General features: G+C 38.2%; 1 protein-coding gene across 12 annotated transcripts in view; it reads right to left on the reverse strand.

Annotated features, from left to right (window-relative positions):
• Window positions 1–18,433, reverse strand: part of ARMC2 (armadillo repeat containing 2) — a 75,739-nt gene extending 57,306 nt beyond the window's left edge. For 4 of the 12 annotated variants that reach the window (XM_067293884.1, XM_067293888.1, XM_067293887.1 and 1 more), the window contains exons 1-4: window positions 13,359–17,988; window positions 11,908–12,046; window positions 10,217–10,385; window positions 8,685–8,892 (exon numbers count right to left, since the gene is read on the reverse strand). In XM_067293884.1, the coding sequence (XP_067149985.1) occupies window positions 8,685–8,892; window positions 10,217–10,385; window positions 11,908–12,046; window positions 13,359–13,576 (734 nt within the window). In that variant the 5' untranslated portion in view covers window positions 13,577–17,988. The other 8 variants (XM_013948884.2, XM_067293885.1, XM_067293883.1 and 5 more) reach the window with 7 other exon arrangements.
• Between the last annotated feature and the right edge of the window lie 492 nt (window positions 18,434–18,925).

Raw genomic sequence — 18,925 nt, forward strand, 5'->3', positions numbered from 1 at the left:
TGTGGGGGGTAGGAACACCCCCACATCCCCACACAGCCACAAAAAACCCACACACACCTATTAACTATTCTAACTCATGACACTGAGTTAGCATACCGTGTTCATCTACTGAAATGCTCAAAAGCCTTGGAAAGGCAAAGAAGAGACAAATACAAACACTTATAAAAATGTTTTTTAAAAATAAAAGATCTTACAGCAAAAATAAAGTTATCCTGAAACAGACAGGTAGAAGATGGGCACTCCGGATCTACATGAGAATGTCATTTACTACCCGATATGGGGAGGATGGGAAAGAGTGTGGCTAGAGAAAATAAGACTGAAGATCATCTAGGGAAAATTCCAAACAAAGAGAATCCAAGAGTCCCTATCTATCAGACCTCTACCCACAATGTGTCGCTTATACTGCCAGTATAAGCACAGCTGCTTTTCTAAATTACTCAGAATTGTGGTTTCTAACTTGAAAGGCACATCTCACTATGTGGCACTGAGTAGATTACATGATGCACAGAGTTAAACTCCACCAGACATATACTAGCTCCACAAATTGCCAGTCAGGTCTCTCGGCAGGAGCACTGGGCAGCAAAGGGCAGAGATGACTTGGTCTAGAGCCTCAGGTATCAGGGCATAGCCAGAATCAGCAGCTTTGTCTCAAAATGAAGGATGACAGCTCCAAGGAAAGTTAAAAGGACCTAACAGTGACCCTAGGGATCAGGGCAAGAAGGACAAAGGGGGCACTCCCTGAGTCAGCAGTAAGGGACAAGGTGATGCAAGAACCCCAAGGCAAAGGAGAAGGGTAGTCAGCTATGGAGCTGTGCCTGTGACTAGTTTTCTCAAATGATGTTCAGCTACATAATGCTCAGGAACCATTGCTCTAGAAATTAAGCCCTCTGCTGTTGTGATTCTTTCATCTTAAGTGTTTAGTGATCAGGAAACCACAATAACTCATTTTAATATCAAGATACTGTTTTATAAACTTTAAAAGGAAATGTAAAAACATAATAGTATCTTTGCTGCAGCAACTAATAGGAATTGTTTTTAGCTTTTGGAATTGTTTTTAGCTTTATCATTCACTCTTATAGAAATTAGTTTTTCCATATGCCAATTAACATTTGCATTTTTCACTAACTTTTTTTTTTTTAATTATACCATCCATACTTTCTTCTATTGCCAAAAGGACATAGGAATTATAGTTTTCTCTGTTGTCATTCATTGAATGGTAAGGAATATGTTTTGGAGCTTGTTGGTTTTTTAAACCAGGTGATTTCTTCCTGATCCAAAACTTAGCATCTGACAGGCACTCTATCTTTTTAGACAAAGCATTGACTTTCACTGAGCCACTTAAGAGAATGCGTCCATATTTTGGTAAGCTACTACTGAACTTTCCTTTCGAAGATGTTACTCATCTCAGTGACAGAGGACATAGACGCCACCACTTTGTGAAAATAAGTAACAGGTGTGCCTCAAAGAAAATGGAATTACTACAACAGCACAACTTTTAAAGAGTGTTTTCCTTTTCAGAAAACAAAGGAGATATGGTAAATAACTTGCACACAGCTAAAGTAAGTATAAATTAAAGTATCAGAGTAATTACACAAACCTACAATCAGTCTTCTTTCTCAGCTATGAAGATTTTCAAAAGCATGCAAATAATTGAAAAGGATAACTGATGATGTAGATGTCCTGTAATTATTTCAGGAATTATAGAGGATTATATCATAAGCAACACCACCAGAAGTGACAAAAACATAAAAGGAATGAAGATTATAACGGAGGCTACAACTGAGACCACCAGTTTGAGAAAGGATAAATAGCAGAAAGAGCACATAATTTGCAAAATATCAACAAGTAGACCAACTACATTCTGAGTCATTCTAAAGATGAACAAATACAATTCCTCTGTAAACACATCATAGGCACAAGTCTGTTATTTATGACAGCTCTAGTGATAAAGTATGGCTTAAAAGAATAATAAAGGTTGATGAAAAATGTACATCCTGAACCTTTTTATTCTTTATAGTCTTTGCATTTTCTGCCTAATACAGAAAATATTATTGACAGTATCTATTTGTGGCAAGGTATCTTTAAGCAAGCAGATAACTGATAGTAATATAAATCATTAATCATTAAAAAAACCCAAAAAACTAAAGTATAGCCCAACTATATCTGAGTCTGAAGACTCAAGGTGCTGTAACACCTTCATTTTTCCCAACTTGAATCTTGCATAAGCAGCCTTCTTTAATTCTCATTCTGAACAAAAATTCAATCTAAATTCTTTGTTACCATAGCCCTACCTAGACTGTGAACTGGCATTTCTTCTTTACCACTCCATAGCACACTTTTCCATTTTGGCAACTGAATCTCAGTCGGTAATAAGGAGTTTCAAGACCTAGATTTCCCAGATTTGGAGACCAATGACCTTATACTGAACCTAATGACTACAGTGGAAAGACTCCATTTGGACTAGGCAGTAAAAATGAGCCTCAAATCCATTCTCTTTCACAAGCAAATAGACCACAGCTGCCTGTTGTGCTTTTCTTTGGTGGTCTTTAAAATTTCTGTTCTGAAACAGAGTTCTTCATTCCCAGTTTTTTTTCCCCATTATCTCCTAACCCTATATAAAAACCAGACTCCTCCTCAAGAGAGCAGGTATCACACTTTCTTTGGAAAACACAGTAGAAAGCCCTACCTTTGAAAGCTGTCCATCGCTTGATTGCTTCCTTCTTAAATAGTTGTCTGAACAGCTACTGGGGCAGGGGCAGAAACAGAGAGAGAAAGACTACAGTAGGAGCAGACTAATTTCCTGCAGCCATGTGTTAATAAGAAGTCCAGAAGTTGTGAATACAAATAATGAGATAAGACAAATCCTGAAGGAAGTCTGGAGAATCTGAAACAGTATCAGCTAAAATAAACAAACTATTTGAACCTTGCCATTAGTTTCAAAAATTCAGCCAGAGCAAATGAGAATGAGTATTCCTTTCAGGAAGAAATCTCTCTTTTGTAGGAATCCTTTTCTTTGAGGAGACAAGGAACAAGTGTTGGGCACAGATACGAAACTAGTTTAAGCAAGCAGGTAGAAGTGACTTCCTGTATTCATTATCTCCTTCCTTTATGGGTTTCTATACAAGCATTCCAAAACTCTAAAAAGCGCAGGAAAGAGAAGCCAGTCTCATGTGATCAGCTGATGCATATTTCTCAAAGATTCTGTCAGACAGGCATTTGCCAAGGACAACAATAGTGTCAAGAAGCAGGGCATAGTTGTTCTTCTTGTCAGCACCATCTGATTTTCTTAAAGCAATTTACAGAAATCGTTAATTAAAAATGGGTAGAGCAGGCCACCAGGGAGTAAACTGCTTGACACCGAGCATTTCCACATTGAAGGCATCTATATTTCTAAGGAGCCCAGGAATGACATTCAAGCTTTCAGAATATTGAAAAATTGGAGGAGGAGAAGGAAAAAAAAAAGTATTCATCTTTTCTCACCAGGGAAACTGTTGCTCTTTATCAGCAAATCTGCCATCACTGCTGACATTTCTGTTGACATATAGGAATGCAGAAACCATTTTAAAAGTTTCATTTCTATAGCAATCACAATAGATGGCAAGGCACAACGGCTGGATGAAGATGTAAACAAAGCTAGGCTTCCTTATGGTTGTCAGAAATTGCTCCTTACTTTCATGAGGAAATGTCAATGAATTCAATCTGCTTCGATTAATATACCTATTTCATTACAACTAGTTGGTTATTTGAAAAACAAACAGCAATCAAATGACAAAACTCATCCCCCAAGAAGGTCCAATTTTTTGGCATCTTTATAAAACAGTAGTGATTTCATTAGTGAAAAGAATGAACATATTCTTTTCATCAGTCCTTGGGACAATAAAAGAGAACTTGAGATGGAAAGCAAGTAAGCTTCTAGCTTGAATAAAATACTTCCCTCCTGTTTTCTCTGAAATAAATGAAATAGTATCAATGGCAGGAATCTATCATGCTATTTTGGCATGCTCTACAGTTTCATCATGAACAGAAAAACAGCTTTATTAGACAAAATTCTTTTGGTACATACACAGGATCAGCGGGAAAAGGGGAGCAAGAAGTTTCATACACCTTCTCACATGGGAAGTATAATATCTGTACAATCCTCTTGCTTAGCTTCTGAAAGGCTTTTAAATTATTGGGATATTGAATTGAGGCTTACACAACTGCTTCATATGGAGAACGACAGGTCTCTGGATAATAAAAGTATTCACATTCTTGTAGGTCCTCATGCTATATTCCTGAGCACAATGTACTTTAAATAGAAGAGATCTCTAACTCTGTACAGGATACTTCAAGTATGCATGACACAGTAATTTCTGAGCTTGGATCGCAGTGGATTTTTAGCACATGTACTAAACATGGAGAACAATCTCCATGTTCTATGGAGAAAGAATGCCAAAACTCTGCTACTGCAGTGATCCTTCTTTTAAATACAAATCAAGACTAAACTCGAGGAAAGGTTGGAGGATAGGTTTGTAATACATTTCAATTGCCTTGTGAATCAGAGGAAGAATGACATCTCTGAACTCAGAAGAGGATATAGATCAAGGTCTGCATGGCTCATGTAGCATCAGATGTGAATAGTGAACTGATGTGCTTGCAGGTTTAAGTCTTAGTCATGAGGTAGAGCTGTTTGAGAGCAGTTGAGATCACCTACAGTCATTCCATCAGATAACAACATGAATTGGGCTGATATGGATTGGAAAATTGCTTGAAGTATCCATGCCCTTTGCTAAAGGGAAAGCATTTTGTACTGTTTTTATGCCCATTGCAGGTATGTCTGGTACTCTAAGCATAAGATCACCTAAGTGTTGTTAAGCGATCCTTGGCACAAGGATCTGCACAGGCAGATCTCTTGGGCAACACTGGCAAAATAATCTCAGTAGCAAGCATGCAGGCAGCACGTACAATCCACAGAAGAAGATAAAGATGTCATTTACAAACACAGATCTTGCATTCAACATAGAAAGAGGCAGGAGTTTTCTGCTACACTTCTGTTTTGGAGAAAACTAGTTTAAACAAGAATGGAAAACATTTTCCTGTATTATTAAGTTCAGTAATTTGAGATCTAATTGAAGATAATAAGTGCCAATAAGATTCAACTACCTCTACTACTTTCTCCTAGTTCACCAAGCTACCTGCATTAACTGTCCACCATTTATGGTCAGAATCACTGTATCTAAACTATTATATTGAAAGACAGAAAATTAAATAACAGGTCACAAAGAATTAAGGAGGCAGAGTTTATGAAAAAAAATGAACCTTGACTCTCCACCTATGTATAATGGTATTTGAAAAATACAAAATTGAAGGTATGTAATTTTTCCCCTTTTGACATTCTGTGTTTTCTAACACTCCTTTTGCACATTCTGAAAGAGAAATTGAACTTGATAGATCAGAATCTAAAAAACATGAACCACAGGATGGCTCTGAAATAGATGCTACAATTCAAATACTAATTCAAAAGCCTCTAGAATTTTCACAGTTTTAAAAAGTTACTTTTAAAACTAATTTTTATAAAGCATTCTGACCTCATATCACTTACTAGCTGCAAACAGTAAAAAATTAATTTTGTTTTTTCTGCCTTTAATCTATGATCTTTATGACTGGTTAAAGATGCAGTTCTCAACACTATACATAATACACATTGCTACATATGAAGTTGCTCATTTTCTCCCTTTGGTATTGAGATATTTCTTATACTAAAGCGAATAAGTTATCTCCCCCTATTTTCAGCTGCTTGGGGTCTGTCTTCTTGTCTGTTTATCTATTGATTATCAGTGTGGACTGTGCTTATAGCAATTCACAATGCAGGCAACAGTACAGTTGCCATCAGAAAGACTATTTTAGATTTAGAATGATATTTTAAAAAAACATAGTTAATATATAATTTGTATGTATTGCAATGAAAAATAATCAAAATTGTCAGTCAGTAAAGTTTAATGAGCCCAAGAAAAAAAAAGGCCTTTTGGATCTGATCCCTTTGGAATTGAAAAATCTTGGAAAAGAAAAACAGTTCAAGTTGTTCATTAACCAAAGGAGATTCTAACCAAGGAACAACTTCATGGATTGCTTCTACAAAACTCAAACGAACAAGCTATGAGAACATTCTGGGAAGCTGGTACTACTTCTAGAATCTGAACTGTTAAGAAGATCCACAAGGTGTGCAAATTTATATAATTTACAAGAGATTATATGCTCTAAAACCAAATAAAAAAAAGTGTCTCTTTGCAAAAAATAGAAATATCAGTTTCATTGAATCATGCTGAGACTGTCATGGTCAAATACAAAAATACCTATCAGTTTCTTTGCTGCTATTAACAATGAGACCTATAAGAATATCAATTTTGATGAGCAGCTGTAGGATCTCAGAATCAACCTGCCTGGAAATGTATTTTTTCTGTATCAGACCAAAACCATATATAAAAGTTTGATGTATATATTTATAACTTGTTACATATTATGTGTTTCTATATTTTTACATGTTTTTTATATATTTAACATAATATATACACATATATTATATATAATAATTTCAGTCTGACTCAGACTAAAGCTAAATTTAATGGAAATAATTTCCAACAAACTTAAAGACTTCATCATTTACTCATGTTCAGGACAGAAGTAAGGTTGCATACTAAAGCAGATATGACAGACACAGGAAAGAATAAAATAGAAACAGTTCAAACGAGCAAAATGAGAAACCAAGAAGGGAAAAAATAAGACTAAAAACAAAACAAAAATCCCTTAAACTGATAACCTTTTAAATACAATACCATTCCGATGTTCTCACGTTGCAGTGAGCAATTTTTTTGGTAACAGTTTTTTTTCCTATTTCCAAGAATATATCAATAGAGAAATCAGTCGTTCTCTAATTAAAATTATTATCAAGGTAAATCAGGATATTCTGTGGTTCAAGCTACCAGAAAACTCAATGACTATGGTACACAACACCATATGAATGGGTAATTGTGAAAAGCAACAATAACAAGAACCCCAAGCCAAAAATTTGTGGAGCTAGCAATCTTATAAAGAATAAGTAAATAATTTTGAACAGACAACAGGAACGTACAATGAAATAGTATTAGCTATTTAAGCATACCTGCAAGTTTTAAAATTACCACTCAGAAGGTGGGTCATTCTTTTCAATTAGTAAAAGTAGCAATGACCTTTCAATGTTAAGGTTCACTTGGACACCCTCAACTAATTTCCAGTTTTAGCTGCTATATTAAATTGCTTCACATCACAGCTTTGCTATTAGAAAATAATCAGATTACAGTAACTTATATAGTATGATAATCCATACAGTTTTTAGTCAAAAAGTCTTTTGCATCACTGATTTTAATGGGAGGAAATGATTTTGCACTGAAGCATCCACCTTGGTCTTTTACTTTCATTCACCCATGCTTTTTTCCTTCTCTGTGTTTTTCTCCTTTTCCCTCCCTCCATATTCATGAAGCTTTTACTTTGTTCTCAGATGCCTCCAGTCTTTCTGATTCAGTCTTTTTTTAATCCTGGTTTCAATTTCAGGTAGAAAGAAGAGAGCTACAATAGTGTTATGTATCAGTTGTTGTAAAAGCATCAATGGACAACATTCTCCAAATTATTCAGTACTATCATCAAGCTGGTAATGAAAGGCTTTTCATCTTATAACATTAAGAAAATACTATTTAATATCAAAGCAGCATTATAATATCCAGGGAAATTATTTCTTTTCAAGCATAAAGACATGCTAGAAAACAGGTATCTGCTGGTAGACATTTACATTTAAAAATGACCAACTTTTTAAGGGATATGTTTTGAAAATAAAGTGTTATTATACATTCTTTGTTGTAGAGGTTGTCAGATAAGTCAACATTATTTGCATCAAAGAGTTGTTTACCCAACTACTGATGCAGCAACTGTTACCCCTACTGAACAGGGCCACTGAGTATACCTCCCCGTGCAAGGGTTCAGACCTGAATTAGACAAAACAATAACAACAACACCACCACCACACACACACTAACTGTGAATTACAGAATGTATATAATAATCCAGGTGCAGTAAGAAGACTGCAGGCATGCAAGTCTGTCCATCACACCTGTTTGGTCACTTAAAACACAAAAACAAAACAAAACAACCCCCCTTCTGCCTCTACTGCCAAGGAGTTCATACAGAAATTAAGCTTAGTTTTTGCATTTCAGCACATTAGTTCTGCTTTTGTCAGTAGGAGAACAGACAATTTCCCCCCCCCAACATCAGAAATGAAAACATTGTTTTATTCATCTGTGGAACTAAGACAAGAATGTTTAATAACTTAAAACAACAGGCTTGAACTGTAAAGACAAATACACTGATTTTAAACTTCAGTATTCTATATACAATTACTAGAAGACTTAGTCTGAAAAGGTTAATGATCAAGCAAAATTAAAATTATTTCATATCAAATAACACCCTACCTATATATTTTTGGACAAATCAAAGTTCCTGAGAACTGAAGTGTTAAGCTATTGTTGCCTAATGATCTAAACATAATTTTTTTAATGCATTAATACTACTGCCTTCAAATTCCATCAATTCTAAACATGTTGATACTTGCACAAATAAACAACTAGAAAAAGGCTTGTGCAAAAGTTACACAGTTACCATACTCAAGCAATACTGACCTTTCACCTCTCAGTTGAAATGAAAATTTTCCTGCTGTCCCTTTCAGGATGTCTTCCCTCTCTGATTTGCTGATATGCTCATTATAAATTAATTGACTCTTTCCACTGTTAAATGGTGTGTATGCCCTTTGTTCTGCTAAGCAGTTTTCATTACTTCTGCAAAGATTATTCATCGTAGCTGGCTCTTCAGAATGTAGCTTTTCTTCATCTGAAATAGCCAAAGAATATATTTAGTGGAAGTGTTCTTACACAATATACACAGAGGAAGGAGTTCAAAATAAACTACTTATCTTTCATGTTACATCATCAGTTTGCTCATATCAATTTAAAAAGCAAGAAAGCTTAAGACTATTTAGAGCAAAGTGTTCTGCTTTGCACATGAGTCTTTATGGACATCATTCCTTAAGTTTGTTTGTTTGTTTTTTAAACCTCTTGACCTTTCAACTATTACTTTCATTTTATTTCCTTTTTACAGATAGGTGGATTGTATCTTGCAAAAGAAGAGATTATTTTTCAGAACTGGAATAAAGGAATTCAAGCAAAAGGTAGCTGTTAATCTTGTACCTCGGTATGTACATCTATGATAAGAACCTGCAATAAAAGCTTATGTAAACATTTGCATGACAATGTGGGGGACGATACAGACTGCCTCCTGTAAAACAAAGGCTGTAACTACATTAGGTTCTCAACTTGTCAAACTAGTAACATCAACGTATTAGGGTAATGGATTAGACTACATATAGGAGGACATGATATGAATATATACTTACTGAAGATCTACACAATGATGTGGCAAAATCTAGTACATTTTGTGTAAAACCAATTACCTTATTTTGCAATAAGGTAAGAAGCAAGATATTCAGTGTATCATGTAAAGTATCAATCCCAGGCAATGAAAGAATTGCTGTTATCTTTGTTAAAGATGGAGTTCCAGCCTGTTTTATAATGAGCCAGTTTGCAGGAAACCAAGACATCAAGTCATTTCCCATCTGTGAGAAAATTACTTCCAAATCCCATGTTCAGTGACTTTTATTAAATCTCCACTAATGAAACTCTTAACAAAGTACACTGAACAAATACAATGTAGTTGGAGGCCTGTCAAGGCATATCACTCCTCTTTACTCTTCCTTTTGTACTCAAGAATCCATCAAAGAATCTCCTTAGATGATGCCATCTCATTATCTCTTTAAACATTTCAGCATTTAATGCTGATTTTACCCATTGAAGCAAACTTTCAGAAGAAACTGCATTACTTAGAAATCTATAGGAAAAAATTTCAAAGGCATCTGTGTAGCTTAGAACCCTCCAGCCCATTTTCAGAAGTTAAAGTCAGTATCACTTTTGGAAATCACATTTTCAAAACTGTTTTTAAGCCATGTAAATCTTTTTAAAGCTTACTCTGAAAAGACATGGAAGTTTATATTACATTTATATTGATAAAGCTTTTTTCATAATAATTACAGATGTCATTATATTAAACCCCCTCACACAGTTACTTTTCTAGGAAATAACTTGTATCAAAGCATTCTTACTCTGATCAGGAGGAAACATTTTAGCAGGAAGGAAATTGTCCTGAGAAGTTCTTCGAAATAAGTCTGCTCGAGCACTGCTGACTTTTCTAACCTCCTCAGGATCCACAGGAGGTTTTGGAAGGGAAATGGAAGAATCTTCATCTTTTGCAGAAGTGAGTAATTTTGGCTTCTGTCATGAAGATAAAACAAAGAAGTTCTTACAAAAGTACAGTCAATTTCTTTTCCGTATAAGCAATTTTTTTTTAAAAGTTACCCTTTGTAAAAATAATTTCTTCAACTTCAGAATAGCATATATGGGAACTACCAGCAGCAGTTTAATAACCGTAAGTTTGCTCATTAAGAAAAGGCATCCAAAGTTTAACAAAACCATTCCCCTGAACAAGCTAGATCACCTATACCAACATCACCACAGAAAGCTATTTAAAAGCAAACATTCAGGGGTGTAAAAACAAAAAGAACTAACCTGAAAAGAGCAACTGAAACTCAGAATGATTTGTTTCCCTCATACATACTCATTTAACATCATCTATGGTATGCTTATTTATCAGAAAAATATTGTGCCAGAGACATGCACTAACAATTCTAGAGGTAGATCTATTCTTTATGATTTAAGTTTTTGACCACGGGAGTATTATTTCCAAAACAGTCCAAGCATGTTCATATCACATGTATCATATCCTATTAAACTGAGATGAATCATGCACATTCAGAAATATGGAAGTTCTAGTTTTATTTATGTCAGTATCTCACACGTTAGAGAACACAGCCAACACCCTGTACCTCTCGTACAAAACACTGTTGTTCTTGTGACTTACACGAATGCATCACCCTCTAAGGTCTAGGTTCTCTACCAATTTCCTTATAATAAAGGGTCTATTGGAAAGTCCTCAGTCTGATCTTCAGAGTTCTCCCTGGCCAAGAGACGAGCTCCATTCCCCACATTGTGACTAGTACAAGACCTACATTGACCTCCTTGCCTCTATTGGCTGAAGTAGAAGTTTTTGCACTGCTCTCAATAGTATGCAAGCTTTTTCTAGTTTTCTTCCACTCTTACACATAAGCTAATTGAAAAATCTAACATCAGAATGTAAATATATTTAATATAGACATAAGCATGGTCAGATTTGATTCATATAAATACATTACTTTATCAAGATTACTAAATTGTAACATTTCTTGGATTTTTTTTTCTAATTTCCCCAAAGAGTAATGTTCTGGAGTAAAGAAACTGTACATATAGCAAACAGACATTAACTGTTCTAGTGTGCTCTGTTCTCTGGAACCTTAAATAAATGACCATGACTTAATCTTATGTTTAACAAGATTAAATGTAAAAAACCCTATAGTACAGATATGCTTACAAAATGAAAATAATTCAAAATTCTAGTCATCTTACACAATAAAGCTGACTCTAGTTTCCTTCTGATTCTTGTTAATGTTAATATTAACAACAATATTTAAATTAAAGCAACAATATTTAAACAGCTTAATGATTTTCATTTTTGGAAAAATATTTGACAAAATTGACTTTATAAGTCTCTGACTAACATTATAACAGCATTCCATTTCTCCCCAATCTATTTCATCTCAACCTATTTCTACAGCATACTTTCCTAACACTATGGTGTACCATATAAATTCACATACTTTATATGTCAATATGGCATAGTGTTATTTCAGAGAGTACTCACATGATCCAGTGGGCTAAGATGAATACCAGAAACTGGTCTTGATTCAGCCAAATCAAAACTGGAAGCATGAAGACTAACAAAGAAATTAAACGTAATATGAATCAAGCAGGAGTCCCCCCTTTTGTTTTCTCCATATTCACTGGCAGAGGGAGGAAGCATGCAATTAAAAAAAAAAAAAAAAAAAGAGGAAAGGAAGAGTGACAGTGCACCGCATTTACATCACCACTCTTCTTTCCATGAATGCTATTTAACTTTGATACCTGGCAAGGCAGCAGTGTCAAGGGAGAAGAATCATGAGACCACCTGCACATCTGCCCTGATACAGTTTATTTCATACATGTCTACAACAATTCTCTACTACAAGCTTAAATCCATGCACACACCTAAGCATGTTTAGTGCCCAAGCTATCAGGCACAAGCTCCAGAACACTGCAGGGAAGAAAGCTCCAGTTTGTGCAGGTACAAGCTTGCTCCTTCCCATAGCATGCACAGAACAAGCATGGACATGGCTACGTACGTTCAGCCAGAGTCCGCCATAAAGTATCACTTGCAATCTCATTACCTGATCACCAACAGACAGCCAAGTCATTCTCAGACTCCTTCCTTCTATAAGGGCACAACACTGTATGCAGTAAGGAATATAAGATACGCAGACTGCCTGAAGTCATGCTGCCATGAAAACAGCATGGACACCAACTCACTCCTTGGCCATTCAAACACGTTTTGGCATCTTTTCTGGCATGCCTGACACCTGACATTATAAATACAGCTCACATCTCCTCCCTACAGTCATTACAGAATTGATATATAAGGAGAGCTAAAAAATGATGGGGGAAATTGATGTGTTAAAAAAAGAGGAACAGGAGGTAATATCAAAGATCGTAACCAAAACCCTAAAAACAATTTTTTCTTTTTGGTTTTCCCCCTTCTGTCACAAGGGAGATCCATTGTGCTCTGTGCATTATGCTAGGTAAGCACCCACAAAAAGGTAAGAAATAATCTTGAAGTAATATAAATTCTGGTTAAAATAAGCATTTTAAACTTCAAGAGCTACAATTTTATATTAAAAAAAATCCAAGAAGGAGCTAAAAAAAAAAAAGATGTAGCATATGAACAGTTTATGTAGAAGAAAGAACAGTTTATGCAGAGGAAAAAAAAAACCCACAAGTTTTCACATTTTCTAGGGAAGAGATAAAGGAGATACGGACCTTTATTTTCCCCCCCCACACACACTACTCTCCACGTACAAAAACCATTATAATGACTGCCTCTGGTAGTTCTAATCAGAGGAACTTCCTGGACATGTAGATTAACACCAACAGTAAGCATCATTAGAAGAAGGCAAAGGATGCGATTAGGTAGAGATTAACACAGGACGAACCACCATAAACAATTATAGAAGCAAATCCCTTGCTGCTAAACGGTGTTTGAAAATCTTAAAGACACAGTACCTAAAAACTGAAGGGGGTCTATTTTCAGGAGTTCGCAACGATCCAGATCCAAAAAGCTTCCTTTGATCCTCTGTAGGTGTAAACGGCCTCTGAGTTCTTAGTGTTCGTAAAAGATTTCTTGCTTCATTTACAATCTCAGAACTGGCCTTCTGCTTTGGCATGGAAAGCCTGTAGAATGGTTCTGGCTTTTCTGTACTTTTATTCTTTGAAGCTTGCATTCTTCTGCAAGATGTGCACAGGAGAACACTGTACAGTTTATGTAGAAGGCACAGAATATAATACTAATTTTTAATTACAAACTAATAATGCATCAATGTTTATGCCACATCAGTGTAGTTAAAAAAAGGATATTATAACAATATCTGAGTAGTTAAGTGGTGGAAAATAAGGATTCATTGACACCGTGTTGCTCTCCCTATTTCTGAGTTCCATGGGAAAACATTCAGAAAGAGCAGAAAGCATCCGACATGGAGGTCCTTTAGTTTTTCAGTGGGACCTAGAAAACACCCTGTTCAATTCAAAAGTACTTTCACAGCCAAGTACTCTACTCCCTGATACTGCAGAAAAACCTGTTTGTTAACACCTGAGTACTTCTATCATAATCAAAACAGGAATTCAATAAAATGCTGTAAAGAGATACTTTCCTTCCAATAAACTTCAGAAATACCCAATATAAGGCATTGATCTTACCAAGCGCAGCTTCCTAGTAAGTCAAAAGACATACTGTTATCAGTAATTGGTAAGGAGATGCAAGGAAAACAGACAGTAAGTTCTTCTCTCTACGAGGAACCCCTCCCCAATGCAGACAGACAACACTAACACAAGATAAATCATCAACCCAAACTTTCAATCAGTGTTCTGTCCTGCTGCATCTTGTGGCAAATGCATTGAGCAGTGAAAGATTTGCTTCATAAATCTACCAAGCCCCCCTCCCCCCCCAATATCAATCAACATCCTGGTATAGTACTCTGTAGATACCATCCTTTCTTTTCACAGCAAACTCCTCATGAGCCATGCACCAACCAAAATTCCCCCTCTGCTTTTCAAACTTATCTAAGCAGAAAAATACATGTTTCTGCACTGTCTTTGACCCAGGCTGGCACGTGGTAACTTCTATTCTCTCACACAGTTGATGACAATGAGCCAACATTAGATCAGACACTGTCACTTTGAATATTTCTGAACTCTGAGGTAAAACTGCACACACACAAAAATCCCACACCACTCACTTCTCCAGTTTTAGTTCGCTTCTTCCTGTTTTGCAATTTTAAACTTCTGTCTGCTTTTTCTGTATTTTCTTTCAGAGCTCCTTCATGCTGGCACAGTTTTCCCAATATATACACAACCCAACACCTTCAGCTGAACCACACAAGGTAAAACTGGATGCTAAGGAGCAGTGCACCAACCTCGTCCACTACAACATACAGAAACAAGAACGGATCAGGAGCCTAAGTCTGTCAGTGTTTTTAATACCTCCAAATACCACTAATACATTACTTTTCTTCATTATAACTGAATTTGGCTCCCTACTCTTCCCTCTACTACAATGTGATACAAAAGAGTTAAGCAAGCAACTCCACTGTAGAAGTCTGTTTGGAGCAACTATTCAATATTCCCCATTGAATAGGAAAAGTGGATTATCATTCCCTATTCTCCCAAATACTTAGAGCTAAGACTTTGACCTTTAAGTGGAATGTCTTTTGGGTAGACCATATGTACAACATACTGATTTAGCGTGCATGGAAACAATAGCTATGAATAAGTATTAAAACATAATCAATAGGATCCTACAAATAAGAAATTTGACCTAGTTCACATTTCTTCTTTTCTGATCCATGTATTTCCAGCTACCTGGCTAAGTGTTAATATAAATCTTCTTGAGTATTCTAGTACCTTACATTTAATCTCTGAATGCCATTGTTTTCTTTAATTCTTGAAATCTCTGTGCTCTGCCATTGAATGTCTATTTGTGGGATTTAAGTATTTTTCTTATACTTAAACTAAGAAGTAATCCGAGATATCCGTTCTGTGAAGCAGCACCACCTCTGACTACTATCAGAATTCATTAAATTTTGTCAAATCTACTTTCAGTTGCAAATTGTCTATTCTAGAAGTACATTTATTAGCTAGTTACAATTGAGACCAAACTTCCAATAGAAATCTTTGGGGGGGGGGGGTTGTTTTGTTTTTTAAGTCTTCATCTCTTACCTATTTCTTTTTAACTGTCAAAGGAACTTTTCCGCTATAAGCTTAATTAGTAAATCTTGTTTTAATTCCAACCCATTAAAAACAAAGTTTTAATAATTAATGCTGCAAAGAAGACCTGCGACTTAAATTTTGAGTTCTTGACTGGCTTCCCACACAGCAGCTCACTTCTGCCTTGCTACGTTAGTGGAGAGCGGAGGGAGCACAGCCTTTCCCCAGCCTCTCGCCACTGCTGGAGGACAGAGCACAGCAGGTCGCACAGCCTCTGCTTTCAAGCCCCGAGCCGGCAGCTCCGAGAAAGAAAGCAGAGACAGCTAGGAACCGGCATCGGGGGGCAGCACTGAGCACAGCTCAAGACTATTACCACTGACCCTAACATAGCATTAATATTTAATAATAATGCCATAACTGAGTGTTATATCAATGTATCAGTCATTGATACCCCTTAGTCAGAAAATGTAACAGAGCACAGACAAACAAGTAAGCAGTGTCATAAAAATATGAGGATATATATAAGAAAACCTACTCTCTCTTGCAAGCAAATAAGAAGCACAAGAAATAATACATCTGAATGAGTTTGTCTACTGTACTATCACAGTACCACTACTACTTTTTCTGTCTGTCTTTACAGCAAAAGAAAGATTTATATTCTCCATTTTAAATGTTCCAGCAATAGGCACTTTAAGCATCAAGCAATTGCTCTGCTGCAGCAGCATGCATCAAATTTCACCTGCTCTCCAGCCTTCTGCCTCCCAGTAGCTCTGAGTGAGTACCCTTAACTATACTAGGCTACTCCTCTTCCTGGAAAACTACTACCTAGACCCATGCATGAGGGAAAACCCTTCCAGTCACCAGCAGCTTTCCTGACTTTGACGAGCTGAATGTACCCAAATCATTCAATTGCAACACCAGAGACCAATTTAAACTAAAGTGCAACAAACAAATGCAACAAGCAGAAAGCAGAAGCATAGGATGAAGGAGTAGTACAAGAGCGTGGAAGGGGAATGACTGCACTGGCTACTTCGTGCACAGTGCGATTTTACCCTTGTTTTTCATTGTTTTTGCAAGACTGTATTTCTGCCTGCTTTCATGCTTATTTGTAAGAATTTCTACATAAACTATTTTCACAAACTTTTTATTTAAAAGTATGTTAGTTAAAAATAAGAAATTATTCTAGTTATCAGTGCTTCTTTCTGAAAATCCAGCAATAGCCCCATTTTGCTCCCCAATCCCACACCTCAGCAGCACGAGACAGAAAACAGCAATGTTGTAGCCTCAATAGGGACAGCAGAACTGGTATAGGTGGATCTTGTCCCTCACTGCTGTCACCATTTTCCAGGTAGCCTTTAACTTGCACAGATGTAGAGCTCTCCTCTGCCTCTGCACTGGAAGACTTACAGCAGTCTCTGAAAAGTTGTACTTGGTCTCATCTTACTCCCCCCCCGGGGTTTACTCCAGAGGTCTCATTCTTGCTGTACAGGAAGATTTGAAAGCAGTAGGTATCAGCACAGTATCAGAAACCCCCTGCTCAACAGAGCATGGCTCAGAAAGCCATGGATTAGCACAGTCCTACCTACCTCCCAAAGCAAGATAGCTGCACTCTTGCAGCACTCACCCTGAGTTAATTAGCACATGTGAGAAGCACAGCTGATTCCATCAGATACGCACCAGGCTGACTCTGCTATCCTATCTCAGATCTAGAAGCAGTACCACCTGATGCACTACAGCATGCAGAGTGGGTATACCTGCTCACTCTGAGCTACCTCAGCGATCACTAAACACAGGGTTGCATTTCACAAGATAGACATGTTGGTTGTGACTGAAGTACCAATTTGGGGCAGGAGGGGAACATAAGTCATTGTGGCAAGAAAATAAACTTCAGCTAGACATAAGTCTAATATGGATGGAACGACCAAAAACTGTTCAAAAGCCCACTAAGTCTCCTTTAATAAAAACCTGGGTACTACAGCAGGTTTTACCATGTAACTTTAAGGGCAATGAACACTGACTCTGTTTCGCCAAACTAGTGAGGAAAAAACTTGTGCTCAAGCTATAAAAACTCTGCTCGCTGACAGCTGAATCCTGATTCTGTCAGTCCAAGTAAGTCTCTAAAGTGGTTAATATCCAAATATAGATTTAATAGTTATGATAAAATAGATTTAATAATGGATACTATTAGATGCAATTTAAACAATAACTCCAAAACCACCCTGCAGCATATCAGTCACAACTGAGATAAATTCAGACTGGTAAAGTTCTGCAGCAAAGATCTCTTTACCAATAAAAAGGGAGAACAACAACAACAAAAAAAAGGCAAGAAACAGAGCCCGCAGTTCGTCAGGGAGCCAGATTTTCAGCGCGGCCGGTGGACACCGCATCCAAGATGGATCCCCCCGAACACAGCGGCACCTGCGGAGTAAGAAAAACTTACCCGAGCGCTGCAGGGCAACCAACGCAAACCCGGGAACATAAGGCAGTTTTCCGGCCACGCCGAGCTGCCGGCAAACAAAACAGCGGCGCTCCCGCCAGCTTCGCCAAGGCCCGCTCACCACCCTCCGGCCTCGGCGCCTGACAGCGGCGGCTGCGGGCCTAACGGCCAGCGGCGGTTACAACGCACCGGGGAGGGGGGGGGTAGGGGCGGGACCCCCCCCCGGCCCCGCCGCCGCGCGGTGCCCGCTGCCCTCCCCGCCGCGGCGCCACCGGCGGCCGCCGTTCCCATGGCAACCGTACACACCATGGCGGCCCGGCAGGGCGCCAGAGCCACGCGGGACCCTCGCTCACCCGCAGCGAGGGAGAGCCGGTCCCCGGCGCCGCCGCCGGTACCGTTACCCCGACGCGCTTCCCTCAGCCGCACCTGCCGGCGGCGGGACGGGGGGAGCCCGGAGCCGCCAGGGCGCCTGCGCGGGCGGCGGGCGCATGCGCATGCGCAGCTCGGCCCGAGGCGCGGAGCCGCGGTCGTGGCTGGGGGCGCTGTTGCCTCTCGGCCGCCGGGCCCCGCTTTTCTGGTCGTCGGCGCGTCTGCCGACCTGCTGCGGCCCAAGTGCGAGGCATCGTAATAGAAAGCCCAGATAGAGGCTCACAGAAGGTCCTCGTTTTGGAAAGCTGGAAGTGTTGGACGTGCCCCGTTACGATAACTTTTCTCTGAGCTCAGGCTCATACTGACCGAAAACGGTGGCATTAAAGTTCTCCACAGTGAAAGGCAAAAGCGTATGAGCGTTTGTCACACTGGATTGGGGGGGGGGGGCAAAAATGAGGCGTAGGTGAATTCACAAAACTTCTTCGCCTGGTCACGCATGGAATGTCGAATCGCTCATCTTCCTCGGCTTCCTCGAATCGCTGTCGCGCCTCCTGCCCGTGCCCTG

The sequence above is a fragment of the Apteryx mantelli genome, chromosome 3 (assembly GCF_036417845.1).
Source record: "Apteryx mantelli isolate bAptMan1 chromosome 3, bAptMan1.hap1, whole genome shotgun sequence".
In the NCBI taxonomy this organism is placed as follows: Eukaryota; Metazoa; Chordata; class Aves; order Apterygiformes; family Apterygidae; genus Apteryx; species Apteryx mantelli.